At 38.6% G+C, this 25,134-nt stretch overlaps 2 protein-coding genes across 8 annotated transcripts in view; both read left to right on the top strand.

Moving 5' to 3' along the window:
* Positions 1-15,834, top strand: part of RSBN1 (round spermatid basic protein 1) — a 51,312-nt gene extending 35,478 nt beyond the window's left edge. Inside the window, exons 4-7 of the mRNA XM_010371984.2 lie at positions 126-268; positions 9,237-9,404; positions 10,481-10,589; positions 11,234-15,834. Coding sequence (XP_010370286.1) covers positions 126-268; positions 9,237-9,404; positions 10,481-10,589; positions 11,234-11,707 — 894 coding nt within the window. The 3' untranslated portion in view covers positions 11,708-15,834. The remainder of the gene's footprint in view (positions 1-125; positions 269-9,236; positions 9,405-10,480; positions 10,590-11,233) is intronic.
* Positions 15,835-17,783: 1,949 nt separating this feature from the next.
* Positions 17,784-25,134, top strand: part of PHTF1 (putative homeodomain transcription factor 1) — a 61,930-nt gene continuing 54,579 nt past the window's right edge. For 2 of the 7 annotated variants that reach the window (XM_010371985.2, XM_030935112.1), the window contains exons 1-3: positions 18,135-18,673; positions 18,963-19,037; positions 20,008-20,064. In XM_010371985.2, coding sequence (XP_010370287.1) covers positions 18,993-19,037; positions 20,008-20,064 — 102 coding nt within the window. In that variant the 5' untranslated portion in view covers positions 18,135-18,673; positions 18,963-18,992. Of the gene's footprint in view, positions 17,965-18,109; positions 19,038-20,007; positions 20,065-25,134 lie in introns of those variants that run through there. The other 5 variants (XM_030935111.1, XM_030935114.1, XM_030935110.1 and 2 more) reach the window with 4 other exon arrangements.

Raw genomic sequence — 25,134 nt, 5'->3', positions numbered from 1 at the left:
GTAGCATTTGTTTCTTTATATACAGTTGTAAAAAAGTCTTCTTAGAACTTTTATTTGGGTGGGGGGGATTAACTTACAAATCACTGAAACCATTTTTTAATGTGACTAATCCGTCTGATTTCTAGATGACTTTGCCCTGGGGTACACTTTCCAGCCTCCGACTCCAGTGTAGGTCCCAGAGTGATGATGGACCTATAATGTGGGTAAGGCCAGGAGAACAGATGATCCCTACAGCAGATATGCCAAAGTCACCCTTCAAAAGACGACGGTAAATATTTCTTTTCCTCAAATAAACAAAACTACTTTTTTTTAGTTGGTTGCTTACAAAAATGAGCACAGTTTGAAAACCATTTGTCTTGGGCTCCCTTAAGTAAATATTTTAGTTGTCAGTTCCTCGTTTCAGTTCAGTCATCACACAGTTATCACAGTGAGGCATTTTTCTAAAACACAAATTTAATTTTTACTTATTTTTTAAAAACCTGTGCCCTAACTGCCTGCAGCATTAAAAGATCAAATCCCTTAGTGTGGTTTACAAGGATCTTTCATAATCTGGTCAGCTGTACCTCTTCTAGACGTATCTGGTTTTAGTCTTCTCCGGCCATAGTGAATTCACTTTCCAAACCATAGTCTATCATAACGCTTTGCTTTTGCACTATTTTTTTTTTTTTTTTCTTGAGATAGGGTCTTACTCTGTTGCCCAGAGCTAGAGTGCAGTGGTACAATCATAGCTCACTGTATTCTTGAACTTTTGGGCTCAGGAGAGCCTCCCAAGTAGCTGTGGCTATAGGTGTGCACTACCATGCCCATCTGATTCAAAAAATGTTTTGTGTATTTTAGTTTTGTAGAGATGGGGGTCTCATCATATTGCCCAGGGTGGCTTTGAACTCCTGGCCTCAGATGATCCTCCTGCCTCAGCCTCCCAAAGTGTTGGGGTTACCGTCCCACAGCAAACTTAATACATTTTCAAAACTTAGCTTGAGCTCAGTACAGTGTCATATGCCTTTAGTCCTAGCTACCTGGTAGGCTGAAATAGGAGGATCACTTGAGCCCAGGACTCCACAACAAGATCCTGTCTCAAACCAAAACCAAAACCAAACAAAACTTAATTTGGACGTCACCTCCTTTGTTAAGTTTTTCTTTCCTCCCTTAGGTAACTTTGCTACAGTGTTCTGTTCATTAAAGTTCTGTTTACCTGTTTTTATTTTTTACTAATATTTGAGTTGTGCTTTGGAAGACAGGAACTATTTTATTCATCTTTGTCCTCATGACATATACTAGGTAACCAGTATTTGCTACATGAAACCAGTAACGTACCGTAGTACCGAGCCTCAGTAATTCATATTGTGCTAACATGTTTTGTGTTTCAGACTCTTAAGACAAATGTAGATTAACTCACTCTCTAGTACTTTGAAAAATCTAATTTAATGAGACCGAAAATGATTTATGCCTGCTTAGACTATGAAAATAGCAATTTAGCCGGGCGCGGTGGCTCAAGCCTGTAATCCCAGCACTTTGGGAGGCCGAGACGGGTGGATCACGAGGTGAGGAGATCGAGACCATCCTGGCTAACACGGTGAAACCCCGTCTCTACTAAAAAATACAAAAAACTAGCCTGGCGAGGTGGCGGGCGCCTGTAGTCTCAGCTACTCAGGAGGCTGAGGCGGGAGAATGGCGTAAACCCAGAAGGCGGAGCTTGCAGTGAGCTGAGATCCGGCCACTGCACTCCAGCCTGGGCAACAGAGCGAGACTCCGTCTCAAAAAAAAAAAAGCAATTCAAAATAAGTGCCCAGAAGTGAGTTTTAATGAACTAATGTAAACCTTAACTTAAGACTCATAGGAGAATGATACTTGAGCTAAGTATGGAATAATCTTAGGTACTTGAAATGCATGAAAATACTTTGAGAAAATTATGTACGAATGCAGGGTGGTGGGATGATAAAAACCCAGGAGTTATTTGAAAGTTCTGCGCATTGTTAGATTATAGCAGTTTTTGTTGCAGGATGATGACGAATCTTGAAATCTTACTAAATTGTTAAATACTATATACATTTTTTGTTCTGTAATCTTCCCCCCAAAAATCACCATCATTTGTTTCCTGAAAAAAGTAATACAAAAGAGTAAAAAGAGGACAGGCGCAGTGGCTCACACCTGTAATCCCAGCACTTTGGGATGCTGAGGTGGGCAGATTGCTTGAGTCCAGGAGTTCAAGACCAGCCTGGACAACATGACAAAACGCTGTCTCTAGTAAAAATACAAAAATTAGCATGGTGGCACGCTCCTGTAATCCTAGTTATTGACGTGGTTGAAGCATGAGAATTGCTTGAACTCGGGAGGCCGAGGTTACAGTGAGGTTGCAGTGAGCTGAGATGGTGCCTCTGCACTCCAGCCTGAGTGACAGAGCAAGACTCCATTTCAAAAAGGAAAAAAAAACAAAAAAGGAAGAGTAGAAAGAAGGCAGGCCGGGTGTGGTAGCTCACACCTGTAATCCCAGCACTTTGGGAGGCCAAGGCAGGCGTATCACCTGAGGTCAGGAGTTCGAGACCAGTCTGACCAACATGGTGAAATCCCATCTCTACTAAAAATACAAAAATTAGGTGGGCTTGGTGGCAGCTGCCTGTAATCCCAGCTACTTGGGAGGCTGAGGCAGGAGAATTGCTTGAACCCGGGAGGTGGAGGTTGCAGTGAGCTGAGATTGTGCCATTGCACTCCAGCCTGGGGGACAAGAGCTTCTTTGTCTCCAAAAAAAAAAAAAAAAAAGGCAGAAAGCCACCATTTAGGCATATTAACCTTTCAAATTATATATAAATAAATAATCTTTTTACAAAAATCCATTGTTTGTGTGATGTTTACTTTAAAACTTGGGAATTTTTTTTCCCTTAGGCTTATGCGTTATATCAAGATGCAGCTGTATCATTTCTAAACAACTGTGTAGTTTACTGTATGGTTGTATCAAGATTTGTTTAACCAATTCTTGGTTTTGTTTTTGTTTTTTTCTTTGAGACAGGGTCTTACTCTGTCACCCAGGCTGGAGTGCAGTGACTTGATCAGGGCTCACTGTAGCCTACCTCCCAGGCTCAAGTGATCCTACCACTTCAGACCCCCAAGTATCTGGGACTACAGGTGCCTGCCACCATGCCTGGCTAGTTGTTTTTTTTTGTTGTTGTTGTTTTTAATTTTAATTGTAGGCCTCACTGTGTTGCCTGGGCTGGTCTTGAACTCCTGAGCTCACGCAGTCCTCCTGCCTTGACCCTTACCAACTCTTTATTAGTGTAATGTTTTCCCAGGTTTTCAATGTAAACAGTATTTTCAAAACATGATACTGGTGTGCTGGAGCCAGTTTGTACCTGTTCACAAAGGCCATCATTAGCATCACTTTCTAATTCCACATCGTGTGATGTCACGTTAGTAACTGGAAATTGTGTTAGGTGTATTTATACCAAAGAAATCAGCTAAAATCAGCCACCTCCCCGACCCTCAAGCCAGAGGTAAAATATATAGAGCATACCACTGATTGTATGTGGATGGATGTTTGGTAGATACGTATGTTTGTGCATATGTGTGTTTCTTTTCTTTTTTTTTTTTTAATATTTTTTGAGACAGTCTCACTCTGTTGCCAGGCTGGAGTGCAGTGGCGCCATCTCGGCTCACTGCAACCTCCACCTCCCAGGTTCAAGTGATTCTCCTGCCTCAGCCTCCTGAGTAGCTGGGACTACAGGCATGCACCACCACGCCCAGCTACTTTATGTATTTTTAGTAGAGACGGGGTTTCACCATGTTGGCCAGGATGGTCTCAATCTCTTGACCTTGTGATCCTTCCACCTTGGCCTCCCCGAGTGTTGGGATTACAGGCGTGAGCCACTGCACCTGGCCATGTGTGTTTATATTCTTAGTAAAAATTCCTAAAGACTCAAAGGATACGCATTTCTAATGGACTTCCAGAAATATACCAATTTATACACCCACTCATATAATAATACAGTTCCCCTTTTTCTTATACTCTCCACTAACATTTTTAACTATATTGATCTGATTGGATAAAAATGTCTCATTTTATTTTATTTAAAAAAATTTTATTAGACAGAGTCTTGCTCTGTCACCCAGGCTGGAGTGCAGTGGTGCGATCTTGGTTCACTACAACCTCTGCCTCCCGGGTTCAAGTGATTCTCATGCCTCAGCCTCCCAAGTAGCTGGGATTACTGGCGTGCGCCACCATGATTGGCTAATTTTTGTATATTTAGTAAAGAGGGGTTTTACCATATTGGCCAGGCTGGTCCCAAACACCTGGCCTCAAGGGATCTGGCCACTTCGGCCTGCCAAAGTGCTGGGATTTCAGGCATGAGCCACCACGCCCAACCCCAAAATGTCTCATTTTAATTTGCTATTTTTTGAGGGGTTTCTTATTTTGTCTTTGGTGATTTCCTTTTAATTTCCTTTATATATATTTCTATTTTGGTGTTTTTCTTTTGTAAAAATCCCATATATATTATGACTATTAAGCTTTTTTTCCCTTCTGTTCCAAGTTTTTCTCTTTGTCTTTCAGCTTCGGTATTTTTTTTCTTTACTCACAGAAGTTTTTGTTTATATGATCTATCTTTCCTTTTGAAGTTTCTCCTTTAGCAGTAGGCTTAGAAGAGCCTTCTCTTATTCAGTGTTATAAAATACTCACCTACATTCTCTTAGTACTTCTGTGATTTCAGTATTTACATATTTAATCTACCTGGAATTGGCTTCAATATAGAGGAAGAGATTTACATTTTTCCCAAGTAGTTAGGCAGCTGTACCAACATCATTTATTTAATAATTCATCTGAGGTGCCATCAAATTTTATTTCTATTGGGATTACATATTCTTAAATGAGGCATTCAAAAGCATTTTGAATTAGAATTGAATGAACCAAAATGTAAATGCTAATGTCCATCTTTTTGTGTTAGTGAAAACTTCTTGTTGCAGAAAATGATGGAATCGATGTGAGAAGCTTTTCAGTTACCAAGGACACTGCTACTGAAGCTTATCTTTGGATTTATGAACTCTGAAGTTAAAGAAATATGTGTACAGAGGTTTTTAAATATCAGATAATACAGCAGGACTTAATAATGGAAAATCCTGCCCACTTTTCCTTCCCAGAGGCAAATATATTTTTACGAGAGGCAAAACCCATTTGTTTATAATACTTTTTTAAAAAGGCTTTGGCAGGGTTTTTTTTTAATTTAAAAATTTTTTAATCTTGTGTATATAATAGTTGTATATATGTATGATGTACATGTCATGTTTTCATACAGGTTTTGATTTTTTGGTATGATAGCAGGTATTCCTTCCTCTTACCTGTTCTCTGAATAGTTAAATGACCCCTACTTTATCCTCTTCCTCATTTCTTCTTTCAGTCAGCTGTTTCTACACATTGCTGGGGTTAATTCATATTCTGTTTTAAAATTATCGTTAGGTCTTACATGCCTTGTCAATAAGTGGATTCTAAAATTTTATGGCTAGCTGTGTTTACTGCAGACCCAGCTAGTAAGTTATTAATTCATATTCTAAGGTTTCAATGTTATGTCGTCACTCAAAGGAAGAATATGCAAAAGCCTCTTTCTTTTCTCTATTTCACCTACGTACTTAAAACCATGTCACATTTTTTGAAAGTTTTATATTTGGTATCATAACTTCTTAAAAAAAAAAGTCTTGTTTTTCCTGCAGTTTCTGATTGCCCTGTTTTTTGAGGTAAGAACGTAAAAAAATGTTCTGTTTTTCCTGCAGTTTCTGATTACCCTCTTTTTCTTTTTTTGGAGGTAGGAACATAATAAACTTTTCTTGACCATCTTAAATGTCTTCTGTTCTCTTTATTGCTTTACATCTTTTTATTTATTGCTTCCATTCTCCTTACTGCTTACAGGGTTAGCGTTAAGGTACATTACTTTCTTCTAGAACCACGCTGACTTTGTCATCTGTCTATGGCTTTCTTTTATAACCCCTTTTTTTTTTTGAGAGGGCATTGCTGTTGTTAGTTACCTAGCATTCTGTTCTTTTATCATATCCTCATGCCTTTCAGAATTTTTTTTCGTACTCTGCTGTAACATGTCAGTTTTTTTATAAAATCTTTTGGGACTCTGTGTTCTGCCTATAGAAGGCTTATTTCAGTTATCCACCTAGGACTTCATATTTAATGCTTTTCTGCATTAACCTATGGTGGTTGTTTTCCTAGATTTATTTCCTTCTCTTGCTTAAACACATTCTCAAGGAATAGTCTAACAAAAAGGAGGTATTCTGAGTCATTATATGTCTGAAAATTTCTTTTTCTGTTAATAAACATGATTTATAGTTTAGCTGAAGTCCAGAAGTTGTGTTGTCTCTTAGTATTGTTAGCAGTGCTCTATTGTCTTCTGGCATCTAATATTATTTATGAGAAGTCCTAATGCTAGTGTAATTTTTATTCTTTTGTAGGTAGCCTATTTTTTTCTTGTCTGCAAGCTTTATAGCATTGTCTATCATCAGCAGTCTGAAATTTCACAGTGTTACGTCTTGAGTCTTTCATTCTTATTTTTTAATTATACTTTTTGTTGTTTAGTAGTCACCTTAAATTGAAAGATTCATGTCTCCTTTCCTTTCTGATAATTTTTCTTACCTAATTGCTTTGGCAGTTTCTTCTTTATTTTCTCTTATTTCTTTCTGAAACTACTATTGGTTGAATAATAGATCTCCTGGTTTGATTGTCCTCATATTTCCTCTTATCTTTTTGCTTTTGATTCTGAGACATTTACTGGACATTTGTCTTCTAACCTTTCTTTGGTATTTAAAATTTTAGCATTGTTCATTTTGGTTTTTCTCTGTCAGGTTGCTGTCTTCAGATAGCTGGTGATTCTTGGTTGACCCATTCATATTTTAAAATAAAGCATTGGGTTCATTGTGAGTTCTATTTATATTTTGGTGAGTCTTGTCAACAGGTAGACAATTGTCAGTTGTCAACTTAGAGTGAACAGGCATAGAAATGGACACTAAATGATATGCCCAAATATCAGAGGATTATGTTCTATTTTTGTGGCAATTTCCATGTGTTTAGAGAATGTGCAGTTTTTCTGGCTGAAAGTTTATCAGGATGTTTTTCGCTATAAGCAACAAAAATTTTGATTCAAACTTGTTTATAAAATAAAATGTCTGTCTTGTATATCGAGAAGTCCAGAGAGGTTGGTTCTAGACACCATATGGTCAGTGTGTCAATGCTGTCATCAGCGGACCAGATTCTTTCCTTTTCTCTGTTCTAACATTCTCTTGGCCTAGGCTTTGCACTTGCATTAGCTCCCTTTATAGTTGCTAGATGGCTGAGGCAGTTCTAGACATCACATCTGGATCTGGCTATATCTAATAGAAGAAGATAGTATCTTTTCTTGTACTTTCTTAGGAACTAGGAAACTTCCCAGAAGTCTCTTCAGCATATTTCCTTTCATACTATTAGACAGAATCTGTTCATGTCTATTCCTAAATCAGTCACTGTCAGGGGAAATGAGCCTACCATAATTTACCAGGACTCATCAGAAATTAACTCTGGAGCTTGTGAATGAGGTCACATACAGGGCAGGATGAGATGCCTAATGAAAATCAGGGTTCTGTCAGGGAATTAAAGGGGAGGAATGGATGCTGGGTGGGTAGCCATAGTCTACTCCATGTGGGGCAAAATGCCTGTCTACATTTTTTCCTGCAGGGATGACTTGTTTATTTGCAGAATTTCACTTTAATTCCCCTTTTCTCAGCCTTACTTCATTTCTGTTCATCATTATTATGCCTGGCTTCTTTTTGGACTCAGGCTTTTCCAAGGTCTGTTGGGCAGGTCTCCTGCCTTTTGCCTGCTGATCTCTTTTTATGTATTCTATGCTTGTGGCTTTCTCTGCTCAGTTTTATTAGTCTCAGGTACTATGATCATTTTCCATCTTGTAAAAGTTTGCTGATATTGCTCATTCATTAATTCATTTTCTTCATCACTTATTCACTATCATCTTTAGATTATTATACTTAGAAATTCTTGAGCACATAAAAAAGCAGAAAATAATATAATAAACTGCTGTGTGTTTAATATACAATCAACAGCTGTCAACTCATGGCTTATTCTGTTTCATCTGTAATCCATTCTCCCATCTAATCCCCACTTCCCCTATTATTAGTTTGAAGACTTACTTTCATTTTAATGTAGAAGGAGATAACATGGATGCCTAGTTTGCAATCTTGAATCAGAACTCTAGTCTAACTATAATAGGTTCATTGCTTGATGCACATGGCAAGTCAGTACACCAAAACACCAGATTGCAACAGAGAAAGAAGTTTAATTGCAGGGCCACTAAAAGAGGAGATGGGAGGAAATCTCAAATCTGTCTCCCTGAGGAGTTTGGGGGTTAGGGTTTTTAGAGGTTTTGGAATGGGCTGATGTGTGGAGATGTTCATTGGTCTGAGAGTACAAAGTGAAGTCATGGACAAAGAGATGAATAAACTATTCTCATGCTGATTAGGTTTTTCTGTGGGGGTCTTTAAATTGGTTGGCAGCAGCTGTTTGGCCAGAATTCAGGATCTGCTTAAGCCATTCTTAGCATGGGAGATTCTGTCTTAAACAAAAGCCTTATGATGCTAATATTAGAATTCTTTTTTTTAAAAAAGTATATATATATGTGTGTGTGTATATTATATATATATGTATATATATATATATTTTTTTTTTTTTTTTTTTTTTACAAAAAGGTTTCCCACTTCAAGAAATTCTATCTGTAGGAACAATGGGGATGCAGATGGTCAGTATCTAGTGTTACCTGACTTGTAGTTATAAGAAAGTGGGTCTAAGTGCAGCCTGATTAACACTTAATTATAGCTATATTTCCGTCCAGAATTTTTGTTAACTGTATGAGGGCAGCCTCACTAGTAGCATATTTTGAGAGTTGGAAATAAGATGATTGAGGGTAAAGGAGCCTTAAACTTTGACTTTTATTTTCTGTTGCTAGACAGAAGCACTACATTTGAGCCTAATCTAAGATAATATTTTCAGCTTTATTATGGCACACAGGGAGAGGAAGGTAATTACATTAAGCATTATAATATAGTGTGTTAAATGCTAATGATTATAATCATTGAACCCTTCTCAGTCCTCATGTTATTTAAATCTGGTATTTTAGCAGACTTTTTTGTCTTACTGGTATTAATTAATTTTTTTCTTTTTTTGGTCTCTTTCTTCCTTGCTTACCCTTTAACAACCAAATCAACTCTAGATCAATGAATGAAATAAAAAATCTCCAGTACCTACCTCGGACCAGTGAACCCCGCGAAGTCCTCTTTGAAGATAGGACTAGAGCTCATGCTGATCATGTAGGTCAGGGGTTTGACTGGCAGAGTACGGCTGCTGTTGGAGTTTTGAAAGCTGTACAATTTGGTGAATGGTGAGTTAATTGAACTCAACTGCAAGGTTGGTTAATATTGTATAAGACAATGTGACAATGTGGACTCTATTTAAAAGGTTTAGGACTAGTTTTTAAATTGTGGTAAAATACACATACAGTTTGCCATCTTAACCATTTTTAAATGTACATGGTAGAGTTAAGCATAATTACATTGTTATGAAACAGAGCTTCAGAACCTTTTCATCTTGCAAGGCTGTAACTCTACTCACTGAACAATTTCTCTTTTATTCTCACCCCCAGGCTCTGGTAACCATCATTCTACTTTTTGTTTCTATGAATTTGACTACTTTACATATCTCATATAGATGGAATCATACAGTGTTTATCTTTTTGTGACTGGCTTATTTCTCTTAGCATTGTCCTCAAGGTTCATCCCTGTTGTAGCAAGCGCCAGAATCTCCTTCCTTTTTTAGGCTGAATGATAATTCATCAAATGTATATACCACATGTTGTTAATCAGTTTTTCCATCAGTGGGCGCTTGGGTTGCTTCCACCTTTTGGCTTTTGTGAATAATGCTGGCGTGAACATGGGTGTATACATAGCTCTTCATGTCCATCCATTCAATTATTTTGGGTATACACCCAGGAGTGAAGTTGCTGGATTATATGGTAGTTCTGTTTGTAATGTTTTGAGAAACTGCCAGACTGTTGTCCATAGTGGCTAAACCATTTTACATTCTGTTGGGGCCCATTTTTAACAAAGCTCAGGACATAGAGATACAAAGTGGTGAGAGGACCACAAATGCAACTAGTTTAGAATAAAACTATTCTTTTTAGCCATTTTTGTTTTAATTTTACAACAGCAAATCTGATTTTTATGGCTTAAGTTTTAGGTTTTTTTTCAAATTAAAAAAAAATTGTATACCTAGTCCTTAGAAACTATGCATCTATTTATCTGCTAGTAGAAGCATTTCCAAGAACAAAAGAACTGAAATTTTTTCATTGTGAGATGTTTGTCTCTAAAACTTAATTTTGTTAGTTTGTCTCTAAAACTTAATTTCATCATTTTTCATTGTGAGATGTTTGTCTCTAAAACTTAATTTTGTTAATCTTAGGAGTGACCAACCTCGCATAACCAAAGATGTGATTTGTTTTCATGCTGAGGATTTTACTGATGTTGTACAGAGACTTCAGTTAGATCTTCATGAACCTCCAGTTTCCCAGGTAAAAACTTATTTTTTATTACCATTTGAGATACTGGAAATAAATATCTATACCCATTTTATTTTGAATTTTATCTTGTAGTCTGATATGTGGGATAGTGAGTTTAATTTTATTACCATTAAAGACTGGGGTGGGGGTGGTGCTGAGAATCATTTAAACAGAGCTTCCCCAGCAGAATGCTTGAAATCACTTCAATCTTTGGGATACCAGGTGGGCCTGGGATGGTTAGAGGTCCCAGGTGGCTCAGTTATGGCCATGAGCTGTCTCACTTGTTAACCCCATTGCACTGTGTCCCCTCAACTGCAGAAGGCTGAAAGACACACTAAAAGAAAAGAAAACATGTTGCCTTTATGTGTGGTAAGAATATTGGTACTTAGCTGTACTTTGAAATACTTAAATGATTCTCTAGGCCATCCTGATTTTAACCTGTACTTTGTTACTAAAGAGGTAGTAAAATAGGAGGAAAAGAATTTCCCAAGCATGACAAAAATTTTTAGAAAGTTACCTATCATTTAGTGTTGCTTAATTTTAATTTGATTGTTGTTATAACACGTTTCTACTGTTTTCCTTTGCTAATTATAATATTTCATTTGACTAAATTATTACATATTTTAAAGTCTCACGTAACTTTTTTCTTTCTTCAGTGCGTACAATGGGTAGATGAAGCTAAACTAAACCAAATGAGGCGGGAAGGCATTCGTTACGCTAGAATTCAGCTTTGCGACAATGACATCTACTTCATCCCTAGAAATGTCATTCATCAGTTCAAAACAGTTTCGGCAGTGTGCAGCTTAGCCTGGCATATAAGGCTTAAACAGTACCATCCTGTTGTGGAAGCCACTCAAAACACAGAAAGCAATTCTAACATGGACTGTGGTTTAACTGGAAAGCGAGAATTAGAAGTTGACTCCCAATGTGTGAGGATAAAAACTGAATCTGAAGAAACATGCACAGAGATTCAGCTGTTGACAACTGCTTCATCATCCTTCCCACCTGCATCAGAACTTAATCTACAGCAAGATCAGAAGACTCAGCCTATTCCAGTTTTAAAAGTGGAAAGTAGACTGGACTCTGACCAGCAACACAATCTGCAAGAACATTCAACCACTTCTGTGTGATATGTACATATTCAAACACATTTTTTAACTTTTTTAAATTTTGATGTGAAGTTATAGTTTTATAACTGGCTTAAGTTAAGTTTTATTGGAGAAATCTTGCCTATAATTCTATAAAGAGAAATGACATTCCACAAATGTCAAGCATATCTTTTTTACACAGATTATGCAAAGTTAAGAGTTGTATCTTATCCCGTTAGTACAGTATGTAATAGTGGGTCTGCTGCTACTTTCTGTTTTAAGGTGTGAGGTAACAATTCAATCTCTTCTTCAAATCAAAATGAGAATTCTCTGGAATAACAGATTCTTATTTGGTAAATTATTCACTTCCCTTAATTTTATCTTGCCTTGTCTTTTGCCATATTTGCTGTTTTTATGGATAAATCAGATTTATGGTTTAGTATTTGTGTCTTTATGGCACAGGTTCAATTTCTACAGTAAAAATGGCATAGGTTGCAGGAAAGAATTCCTGCCTCTGGTACATGGGCAAGTAAGTTATTTAGTTCTAACCACAAATAACAAGTAGTTTCTAAGGAAATTTCAGTGGCTCTCTGGTTTCTTAACAAAAGAGAAAGCACAGCACTTTCTGATCCAAACTGTCTTTTTTTTGTATCTGTTATTTAAAGCCCAGTGGATATTTCAATTAAAAAAAAAATCTAAAGATGAATAGTCCTTGGTCATTCATTATCCATGGCTCATTAATCTCTTCTAGAATATATGCTAACTATGGAAGATATTTTGGGTAAAAGAGATAATGTTGACATGATACTCTATTGTTCTGCTTCCTGGCATCCTCACATTTTGTGGGGATAATTTTGCTTCCTAAACTGATCACAACTATTAAACTTAGAGAATAATAATAGTCTTGCTGATGAGGCTGCCATATTTTGAGCATCAATCTTATGATAAACTATTCTTGTCACTTGGCATCAACCTCTTCATGATAAGTATCTACTACTGAGACACTTCAATTCACAGTTTTAACTCGTGAATACCTGGGTTTATTTACTATTACTCTGTGTTGCTATTTTCTAACAAAGAATACAGCACTAGACTTCATCCTAGAGTTTCAGGCTAATGCTTAGTGCCTGAGTATTTAAATTTTCTTTTCAAACAGGCACAGTTCACATTGCTAGTATGGTCCTAACTTTCTGTTATTTTAGAATGTTAACATGATTCACATTATACTTTATCTTAGTTAATAATACAATAGGCCTTTTGTTTATTAAAGGAAGAGTACTCCCCACACCTAAGACCAGATTCTTATATCTCCCTGGTTACAGTGCAATTTGGAGATTTTTTTTTTCCTGGATGATAAGATTTGAAATATTTACATTAACATAGGCAGAAAAAAAAAAAAACCAAGATGCTGCTTTATTATGTCTGTCACCATGAAAACTTAGCTGCATCTTTTGAAATATCAAATACGAATTTTCTCTAAAATATTCTGAAATAGGTTAAATCTTATATAAATATTACTTTGTGCAATATTGTTGTGTAGTTAAATGCATATTAGCAAAGTATAGAGGTCACTGTGTAAACAGATAGAAAAGTAACCATCAGCAAATACTGCAGTGATTAGTTAGAATCTGTATTATTCCTTATATATATGTATATGTATGTATTTGTTACAAAGGATGAAGACAAATAGGGATACATTTCAATGTAAACCATTTATGAATTGGAAGTGATGTTGGCTTTAGTTATCTTTGTAAATAAGGTAATTAGAATGGTATGAAAGGTAATGTGATTATTGCAGGGGTGTTTTTAAATCTTGGGTGTAAATTCTAGGGTAAATTCCAGTTTATCAATACTAGTTTTTAACAGGACCTGCCTTTGAGGGTGTTTTTTTGTTGTTTTGTTGGGGAGGGGTTTAATCACAAAGTGTGTGGGTTTGGGTTACTTCTTGTTTTTATTTTTCTGTCCAGAAGAGCTTTACCAGGCTGTGCAAAGTAAAATTCTTCTCAGGCAACATTTGCTTTTAAAAATAATCATGAAGAGAAGGCTGTTAAAGCAAAAAAAATTTTTTTTTAATTTTTTCTTGTCTTCCAAGATCCGATTTCCCTATCTCCCACTTGCCATCCAGCAGATGCCATCTGTCATCGAAGCTGGTCATTGCTAATAAACAAGGAGACTGTCTCCTGACAGCCAGCACTGTGTATTATCACTCAGGAACCAGCGGATCTGCAAAGACCTACAATCAAAAGCAAATCCCCATTTTCCTTTTATAAAACATTCTACCCTCACCTCCAATATAAACATATTAAGAGTACAATAAAAATGTTTAAAATCATGTACTAATAAATTCCTTGTATGTTAGAATTGCAATAGAATGGAGAGAAACATTTAGCTAGTAATGTATCTGAAAACTGAATGTCCTATGTGAGTATTAGATTTTAATAGCATGCTTTAAAGACTGATGAATATAAAAGCAAAGTTTTGCGTTTTTTACTGGTTTCAAAGCTGTATCCTAGTTTAGTGATACAAATGATTGCAATTTTTCTAAATCATTAAATTATTTGGTTTGGTGGAGTGAGGCATGGAGCAATCTGGCGTCTTCTGATTTGTTAAAGTAGTAATGGGAGTGAAGTTGTAACTGAAATTTAAGCTGATCTTCCTTTTTGGTATATTATCCGTTGTGCCAGCTCTTGAGATTACTTGCACAATGTGGCTATAAGTTTTAATATTTTGTGGAGCAGAGGGATGGTTTTTAAATGTGCTTATGGAAAGGACCCAATAAATGAGTATTCCTAACTTAGTAAAGTAGAATAATTTCATGGTACCCATTAAAAAGGATAAAAGTCTTCCTCTTGCCCCAGAAGTAATTCTCGATACCAAGATATGCTAGGAGTAGGATGATTCAAAGCGGTAACCCAAATTCATAAAGCAATAATAATAAAAACCTACATAGTATGTTCCCTCCTCCAAAGTTTTAACTCTAAAAATTGATTCCTAGGTTTACTTGTACTTTTAATTTGCTTATTCAGTACTTAGAATTTGTTTAACTGGTACTTTTATTATTTTTTAGTGAAAGACTTTTGAAAAGTGCCCTTTCCCCTAAGAGACAGTTGGAATACCAGTTGACTGATATTACAAGCTCTTATGGGGGGAAAAAGGAGCTTATTAAAGTTCTTTACTAAACTTTGGGAAAACATGTCTTGCATCAGTCTTACTAGGCATAAAAGTCACACTTAATGACTGGAAAAAACTTGCTTATTGCCTTTCCTTATATAAATATTGTCTAGAATGAAAGCTAATATAGGAACAAGACTCCCAAATCCATGAAAACCCTTAGTGAATATATTCTTAATCATTAATATTAGCCCATTATATTTTCATCTGTATTTGCCATAAAAAATTTATTTGCATTTATGCCTTTAGGATAATTTTGTATCTTTCTAATCTTTTATCATTGCTACAGGTTTTTAAAAAAGAACCTTTCACTAGCACATGCCAGAGGTTCACATCTGTGCTGTTTTGTTTTTCAAACAGGTTGTAGCTGTATTTATTGGCCATGCAAGTAGAGGAAATGCACAGTACAAATGTTTTTCTTTAGCACGTAAGGGACCTATCCTTGTCTTGAAAGTTTGTTACTTTAAAAGCAAGTATCTCTCCATAAATATTATGGCCTTCCATTTTCTTCATACATTTTTTAGGATCCACTTGTGCATGTAGTTGAGACCACTGTCTCTTAAAATATAGCACTTTTCAATTCTCTCTGAAGAAATACTTATGTACTACTATCACATGTTGTAAATTTTCATGTAATAGTGTTTTCTGTGACTAAACTCCATTTTGATTGGCAGCTAAGACTTTTTTTCCTGTGGCTTTTATTTATCTAAGAGGTCTTTGCATATAGATGAAATGTATATTTGCCTGGCGGACTATTTGCGTTGTGTGGCCTTAGTTTGTTTATTGACATTAACAAGTGTTTTAAAAAGGTTTTTAATGAATAGTCTTAAATCTAAATTTGTGTGAATAATCCTTTTAACACAGTGCTTTTTTGTAGCTGTCTAAGTGTGTTAAATTGTTAAGCTATTTCTTTGTAAAATAGGACAATGGAATGCATAGTTTTTTTTTTTTTTCCTGTAAAGTATTTTTTTAATAAACAAAGTCTGATTTGTCCTTTACTGGTGTTTCATCACAAAATGCATAGCATATGCGAGTTCTAAATACCTGGAACTTATTTTTAGAGGACGAATCCTTCACCTACTTTATCCCCTACTACTTCAAAAAAATTTTTTAGAAAATCTTACGACTTTTCTTTCTAAAGATGTCTGGGGAAAATTCCATCCATATTGAGATGCAATTAGTTTGGGGGAAGAAGAAAAAAATCACTTGGCATTTGTTATAGTTAATGCCTCTTAATTGCTTAAATTAGTGTGTATCTACTTAAAAGGACAGTCTTAAATTTGTATTCTGGTGATGTGGATTTTCTTGAAAGTGCATTGAGTATTAATGAAGATGGCGTATAGACTTTTATGTCATTGATGTATTAATGCAACACCACAAAATGGATTTCTTTCCTCCTCAGTTTTTGTGTGAACTTACCTTTAATTGAGGTACCTTTCCTAAGCACTGATAGCCTTTGGTTCTGATTAGGAAAGGAAAAGAAAGGGACTTCACATTTTTTGAGTAACTGCCATGGGCCAGGAAGTTTATATGAGGGTATCTCATTTAATCCTCACATCCTTAAGAAGGCAACTATCTCCGTAATACAGGCGAGAAAACAGGCTTGTTAGTTGAATAATTTGCCTAAGATCACAGATTATTGGTTGGGAGCAAGGATTCATACCTTGTTCTCTGGTAGCCTTAGGAAGCACTGAATAGTTTCCAACAGGGCACCTGAAAAATGGTTTGTTACTTAACCACTATCCTCTAATACTACTTACCTGATTTAGTTCCTCCACACACTCCCCCTAAAATCTTCTGTGTGCCAAACAATGAAGTAAAGTACTTTTGCTATTAATGTAATTGAGGTTAAATATTTACGTGTGCAAAATTGGATGTTTTTCACTTGTCATTTATCTTTCTTTTTTTTCAAGTTGGTCATTTGTCTTGAAGCCCAACAGAATTGTAATGTTTAGCGCTAAGGAAAGGAAAAGCTGTCAAGGAGCAAAAGCAGAAGGAAACCACTGCCAATGTGTGCAATATAAAAAGGATAAAATAATTTTTACTTTATTTGAGACAGTCTCTTGCCTAGGCTGAAGTGCAGTGGTGCAATCATAGCTCACTACAGCCTCGAACTCTTGTGCTCAGACGAATCCTCCCGCCTCAGTCTTCGAAGTAGGTGGGACTACAGGTGCGCGCCACCATCTCCGGCTAATTTTTTTTTTTTTTTTTTTCAAGAGATGGGGTCTGGCCATGTTGCTAAGGCTGGTCTCAAATTCCTGAGCTCAAGCGACATTTCCGCCTTGGCCTCCCAAAGCGCCCGGATTGCAGGCGTGAGCCACTGCGCCCAGTCTGGGTGAAATAATTTGTAAAACTTAGTCCTGTGGGAGTTATTTTAGTTTAGTCGATTTTCCTCATCCGTGAAATGGGATAACTTCCACCTGGTACCCACTCAATAGATGATAAGAAGTAATGTCTGTAAAACCGCACCTTTTAGGCTTTCTTAAGTGGAAGCTATCATCTGTCATTAGCTCTCTCTGACCCAGATGCTACACGCTGTGGGCCAGCAAGAACACAGCTTCAAATAAGGTGGGGAGAATGACTGTAAGGGGACAGTGTTCCATTAATGGCCAAAAAAAAAAAAAAAAAAAAAGAAAGCAGCTTAAAAATCCTTTTAATGTATCCTTAAATATTCACTTTAGGGCTCAACCTTTCTTTCCTTTCTCCTGACCTCTATCGGCCCTAATTAACGTGTTCCTGCCGCCACCTAACTTTACCCTATTCTGGAAAAAGCTGTGACTGCCCAATCCTTGTCCCTCTTTTTCCCCTACCTTTGAGCACCAGAAAGCTCCAGACCCAGAGCTGCTGAGGGGCGGGAGAGGAAGGGAGTCACTAAGCCGCAGCCTGGCCCTTCCTCCCAGGGCAGCGTAAATTAACATAAACATTCATTCGTTCACTCAACAAACTTTGGGAACCTAAGTGTCATGCTCGTGCCAGGCCCCAGTCTCTGACCTCGCGGAGCCCACAGCCCACTGGGGAACAGAGATTAAGCCATGAAACACGAAGATGAGTGCCACAAAGACATGAGCCGGGAGCTACTAGAGTATCAGGACCGACCTCTTTTAGACCGCTGGATGGGAGAGTCGTTTGTGAGGAAGTGACTTTTAAGCGGAGGGCTGAAGGGTGATCTGAAGGAGCTGCTCTTGGCCATCGATCGCCGCGCGGCTCCCCAGGCCCTTGGACCCGGAGCCTGGACCTAGGCGGGGCGGGAAGGCCCGGGCCAGGGGCGGAGCCACCTCGGCGGCAAAAGCCGGAAAGCGGAAGCTGAAGGCTGCTGCCCGGTGGTCGGCTGAACGGCTCTAGCCCAGCTCTGAGACGGCTGAGTCACTGCCGCCCGGCCGGGACCGGAAAAGACTAGCGCCGCCGCCGCCGCGGCCGCTCTCGAACTCCCGGGCTCCCGGGCTCTCGGGGTCCCGGGCCTTTGCACCTGTCTTTTCCAGCGGGGCACAAAGCCTTTTGCTGTCGCCGTGGCGACTGGCGACCTAGCGAAGACCTCCTTTACTTTTAATCCCCCTCATTTTCCAGTCCATTCTCTGCTTATTTTCTGGTCAGTCCGTGACCCTCTAGGCGGGCTCGGACCGGCGATCGATTTGCCGCCCTCAGGGCGCTGGGCGGCCGGCTGCCTCCGAGGCTGGGGCGGACTCCGCGGTCTCCATGGTAACGGCCTTGCCGGCGTCTGCGCCTAGGTGGGAAGATGCGGCCTGCCCTGCCCGCCGCCTCGCCCCCGGCCTTACGGTGGGACCCCTGGCACTGAGGACGAAGGTCCCAGGCGCCGGCCCGCGGGGCAACGGGCACTAGGTGAGAGCCGGACGCCAGGGAGCGAAGGAGGCGGGTGCCGGGCGACTCCAGCGGCCACCCCTGCCCCTCCCCCGCACCCACGAACACGCTCGCCCGAAATATTGCAGAGGCTTCTCCGGTCGCCACTGCGCCAGTTTTTGTGTGTTTGTTTGTTGTGTTTTCCCTGGCAAACAGCTGGAGAAAGAGCAGCTCATGGAGAGGCTGAGAGAAGCGGTTTTCGAGTCCTACCCAAATTGGGAGAGTAACCTTCAGCAGCTGGACTCACCTACTGGTTTTCCTTCATTTTCAGTGAAATCCCATTCTCTGACTGGAGACACAGATGGCCTCAAATGAGAGAGATGCTATATCGTGGTACCAAAAGAAGGTAATACCAATATATATTTTTTTTATTTGTAACGCATTCTTCCTGCAAAAAGCTCTCACAAATAATATGTTACTTTCCCCTGAGTTTGGTAGTGCCAGGTGTTCATGTATACTTCAACATAAATGGAAAAAAAAAAAGAAAAAAAAAAAGATGTACAAGGTCATTATGTTTTTTAAACCCGGTTCCAGGTCCTGGAATAAGGTTTATAGGCCACCTCCCGTCTCCAGGCTGCGTACACAATGCCACCGCAATGCTTTGAAAGTTTGCTTCTAATCAAACTGCTTAAAAACAAAAAAGACATGAAACCTTCATCTGCACAGCTCAGATTGATACTATTAACAGTCTTATCGAGCTGTTCCTTATCTTTTATTCCTCTAGTTTTTCTATTGCTGTTTTCCTTAATAAGTGGTTTATTATTTTTTTTTTTTTGAGATGGGGTTTCGCTCTTGTTGCCCAGGCTGGAGGGCAATGGCGCGACCTCGACTCACTGCAACATCCGCCTCCCGGGCTCAAGCTGTTCTCCTGCCTCAGCCTCCAGGGTAGCTGGGATCACAGGCGCCCACCACCACGCCTGGCTAATTTTTTGTACTTTTAGTAGAGACGGGGTTTCACCGTGTTGTTCAGGCTGGTCTCGAACTGCTGACCTCAGGTGATCCACCCACCTCCACCTCCCAAAGTGTTAGAATTACAGGCGTTAGCCACCATGCCCGTCCGAGAAGTGGAAATATCTTTTAAGGTAATATTTAATTTGAAATATTTTGGGCATTGCTTTTGAACTTACTTTTAGGTCCAGCTATTTTAGATATTTGAAAGAAACAGTCCTTGGAAGTATTAATTTATTCTAACTCCTGAGTAGCACAAACATTTTCCACATAGCATATTGATACTTAATAGGCTCATGACTTTTGTGAGGCTTGACTTAGGTAAGGATTTCCTTTGCATCGTTTAAATACACTACTCCCTCTTTCAGATTGGAGCCTACGATCAGCAGATATGGGAAAAGTCAATCGAACAGACTCAGATTAAGGTAAATTGGTTTCTTTGATTCTGCCTATGTTTCACTGCGGAATTGTACTTACCTGGTAAACTCTCACTTAACTACCAGTATGGCATTCTTTAATCTTTGAAGGTTATAAGAAAAACAATGCAAGCATACTGAGAAGTGACACTTGATTTTTGGCCTCACTATCAGGAAAACAGAAAGGGGTGAGTTGGTCTGTGATGAATTAGAGAGCAAATGTACCATGTAAATAGGGCTGGGTTACTTAGCTCTGGCCAGTTTTTACTACATGGCAGTGCAGGTCCAAATATTGCCAGAGTTTCAGATTTTTCAAGAGAAGCTGGAAATACACATTTTTATATGAAATATATTGTGCATTTTATGTCAGATTTTTAAGAGACTCTTCCTTTTCTTCCTCCTCCTCCTCTGCAAGCCAAATACAAGCCATTTGTGGCCTGAATCCAGCGTATGGTCCCCCATTTTATTCAATCACTAGCTTAGAGTATGGGTTTTTGTTTGTTTGTTTTGTTATGTTTTTGAGATGGAATCTCACTTTGTCGCCCAGGCTGGAGTGCAGTGGCATGATCTTGGTTCACTGCAAGCTCCGCCTCCCGGGTTCATGCCATTCTCCTGCCTCAACCTCCTGAGTCGCTGGGACTACAGGCGCCCACCACCACACCTGGCTAAGTTTTTTTTTTTTTTTGTATTTTTAGTAGAGATGGGGTTTCATTCACCGTGTTAGCCAAGATGGTCTCGATCTCCTGACCTTGTGATCTGCCCGCCTCCGCCTCCCAAAGTGCTGGGATTACAGGCATGAGCCACCGCGCCTGGGCTAGACTATGGTTTTAAGTTTTTCAGGTTCTTAAACTTTTTTCTACACAGCTCTTAGAACTGAGAGGATTCTTATTTTATACTAACCAAGTGACCAAAAACTGATATATAATTCAGAATGCCAGTTTATTAACTTATAATAGGGGAGGAGAGGGTTAAATCATCTTCTAATATTCCAAAGTCAGAGTTGTGGGGTTAAGCCATTTGGGGATGCTGGTACAAATTCGTCATGGAATGGTTGCTTGGTAACGAAATGTAATTGGATAGTCTTGAGATGTGGAAAAGCCTAAAGAACTATCCTTGGTCCTCAAAAGAATGTAACTGTCTGCAACTTTAATACTTAAATCTTACGGATTCAGGGCCTCACTTCCTTGGAAAGTACTGATCAATGCCAGCTGATTCTTGTTTTTGGATTATCTTTTAAAAAGTCTTGCTGCAGACCTTCATTAATACTTTAAAAAAAACTGGGTGAATACAACTTAATATTATCTGTTGTGTTAAATAGACCAATCAAGTAGAAAGCTACTTGAATGACAAGTTACCGACTAACTTTTCACAATTTGGTATAGACCTTGATTATTTATATTAATGGGAGATGGGGTTAGGATGAATAAGTCCCCAGATTTTATTTTGTAATTGTCTAAGTCCTGTCCCGTTATTTTTTTGTGAGCTGCTAAACATCATTGATAGTAAGTATGGTATAATGGAAACAGCATAGAAGTGGAGTTTGATCTTGTTTTGTGATCTCTAGCCTTGTGATCTAACCTTCTCCTAGCCAATTTAAAGATTTCCTTCACTCTTCTTTTTCCTTTTTTTTTTTTGAGACAGAGTCTCGCTCTGTCACCCTGGCTAGAGTGCAGTGGTGTGATCTCAGCTCACTGCCAGCTCCACCTCCTCAGTTCACACCATACTCCTGTCTTAGCCTCCTGAGTAGCTGGGACTATAGGCACCCGCCACCATGCCTGGCTAATTTTTTGTATTTTTTTTTTTTTAGTAGAGATGGGGTTTCACTGTGTAGGCCAGGATCGTCTCCATCTCCTGACCTCGTGATCCACCTGCCTCGGCCTCCCAAAGTGCTGGGATTACAGGCGTGAGCCACTGCGCCCAGCCTGATTTCCTTCACTCTTATTTCCATGCCATTTAAAACATACCTTCCTTTTAGTGCACCATATGAAAGTTATTTGTTAACCTGTGTGTGTTCATAGGCCTTAAGGGTAGGAAGTGTGTTTGTTTCCTACTCTGAGAACATCTTGATTCATACTGAGAACTCTGTCTGTTGCTATAGTTAATTGGACCCTATCCATCATGCATATTTTTACTCATTGTTTTCTCATAGGGTAAACTACCTAATCATGCCTTAATGTATGCTTCTGAATTTAGCAGCAGTGGAAAGAATGAAATGTAAAATAACTATAAACATTTACTGAGCTTTCAGTGTGATAGTAGAAAGCTGGAAAAAAAATTACTCAACTAATGTGCCACACTTATACTAGGTGCTGAGAATACAGTGAAAAAGATAGATGTGATGCCTTCATGGGTTTCACCGTCTGATAGTGATGGGAGAAAAGCCAAGATATCTTTTTAATATGCTTAAGTCTTAAAAAATGACTGAAGGATAGCATACAAAAAAATTAATGCTAAATTTAAAAATACATTGACACAAATACAATTTTTTGAAAACAAACAAAAAAGAACAAATAAAAAAGCAAAAAAAAAATAAAATTAAAATATTGACATCATATCACAGTACTGTTATATAATTAAAAATTATATATGTAAAAGTATAATTCAGAATTATAAAAGACATAAATTTTAAAAATCTTGACTTGGATCATGAAAAATATTATGAACTTTTCCATAAGTGTTTATTGAACTACAATGTTTAAGGCATTTTGTTGGGTGCTGAGCACAAGAGGAAAAGTACTAACAAACAGAAGTATAAGACTTGTTTAAAGTAACAGCAAGTAAGTAGCCCAATGTGATTGGAGAATAAGGTACGTAGATGGAGTGATAGGCTATAAATCTATTTGGAGATTACTTGACTGCTTTACTAAGAACTTTAGATACTATTCTGTAGAAAATTGAAAGGTTTTAATGGTTTTTGAGTAGAGGAGTCACATCATATGTGTGTTTTTGAAAGACAAATAAAAATACAGACATTATAATAAAATTATGAAATTATGGAATATTTCCAGAGTTGTACTTCTTATTCTTAATGTCTATATTAAAAAATGTCTAGTTTGACTAGGAAGGAAGATTTACAATGAATAATATTAATATTGAATAATCTAGAGAAAGAAAATAGTAATCAACCAAAGTAAAACAGGGAAAGAAATACCAAAAATAAAACGAAAGCATCCATTACATATTTATTTAACAAATATTTGTTGACTGCTTACCTACCATGTGTCAGACACTAGCTATGCCTACATAATGGTGAGTACAAACATTCAATCATTTTTTTATTTTCTGAGACAGGGTCTGGCCCTGTTGCCCAGGTTGGAGTGCAGTGGCATGCACACGCTCCACTGCAGCCTCAACCTCCTGGGCTCAAGTGATTCTCCCACCTTAGCCTCCTGAGTAACTGGGACCACAGGCATGCACCAACAGGCTTGGATAATTTTTAAATTTTTTGTAGAGACAAGGTCTTGTCATGTTGTCCAGGCTGGTCTCGAATTCCTGAGCTCAAGCAACGCTTCCACCTTGGCCTCCCAAAGTGCTGGGATTATAGGTGTGAGACACTCTGCCCAACCATTTTTATTTTCATGGAATTTATGACAAAGTGGGTGAGAATAATAAAAAGAATCCTTCTAATAAGTGCAAATTACTTTGAGGCAAATACTGAGAAGAGGACTATTTATAAGCTACTACACTTATAATAAGGGAAATAAATGAGCCTAGTTGCTGGGCATGGTGGCTCATACCTGTAATCCTAGCAGTTTGGGAGGCCAAAGTAGGAGGATCGTTTGAGGCCAGGAGTTTGACACTAGCCTGGGCAACACAGGGAGACTCTCTCTCTACAGAAAATAAAAATTAACTGACCATGATGGCATCTGCTTGTGGTCCCAGCTACTCAGGAGTCTGAGGTGAGGGGATTGCTTAAGCCTGGAGGTCAAGATGACAGAGACCCTGCCTCTAAAAAAAAAAAAAGACTGGGCATGGTGGCTCATGCCTGTAATCCTAGCAGGGAGGCCGAGGCAGGCAGATTGCATGAGCTCAGGAGTTCAAGACTAGCCTGGGCAACATGGTGAAACCCCTTATCTGCTAAAAATACAAACATTAGCTGGGCGTGGTGGCATGGTGCCTGTAGTCCCACCTACTCAGGAGGCTGAGGCAGGAGAGTCGCTTGAGCATGGGAGGCAGAGGTTGCAGTGAGCTGAGATCATGCATTGCACTCCAGCCTGGGCAACAAGAGCGAGACTCCATCTCAGGAAAAAAGAAAAAAAGAACCTATTTAAGAAGGTCTCAGATAAGCTTTTGCTAAGGAATTGATTCTTAAAATGAGATCTGAAACGTGAGTAGCAGTTAATTATGTCAAGAACAAATATACTCATTCTACACAAACCTTTTCAGAAAATAGAGAAGGAAATATACTTCTCAGCTTATTCTATGAGACTAGTATTACCCTGAAACCTAAGCCAGACAAAGGCATCATAAGAACATTCATTATGAATGTATGTGTGAAAATCTTTAATAAGATATTAACAAAACCAAGAACACATAAAATGGCTTATCTACTGTGACCAAGTGGGAGTTATCCCAGGAATGCATTAATCTGAAAACAAAGTAATGTAATATACCATATTAATAGGATAAAGGACAATCACCTATGATCTTCTCAGTAAATACAGAAAGAGCATTTAACAAAATTCAATGCCGGCCGGGTGCGATGGCTCACGCCTGTAATCCCAACACTTTGGGAAGCCGAGGCGGGTGGATCACGAGGTCAGGAGATCGAGACCATCCTGGCTAACATGGTGAAACCCCGTCTCTACTAAAAATACAAAAAATTAGCCGGGTATGGTGGTGGGTGCCTGTAGTCCCAGCTATTCGGGAGGCTGAGGCAGGAGAATGGCCTGAACCCGGGAGGCGGAGCTTGCAGTGAGCCGAGATGGCGCCACTGCACTCCAGCCTGGGTGACAGAGCGAGATTCCATCTCAAAAAAAAAGAAAAAAAAAATTCAATGCCCATTAATGATAAACTAGGAATAGAAGGGAACTTCTTCAACTTATTAAAGATTGTCTAGGAAAAGCCTGCTACAAACTT

Source organism: Rhinopithecus roxellana, chromosome 8, assembly GCF_007565055.1.
Source record: "Rhinopithecus roxellana isolate Shanxi Qingling chromosome 8, ASM756505v1, whole genome shotgun sequence".
Lineage (NCBI taxonomy): Eukaryota > Metazoa > Chordata > Mammalia > Primates > Cercopithecidae > Rhinopithecus > Rhinopithecus roxellana.
Note: the sequence above shows the minus strand (reverse complement) of the source record. Positions and strands in the feature narration are given on the sequence as shown.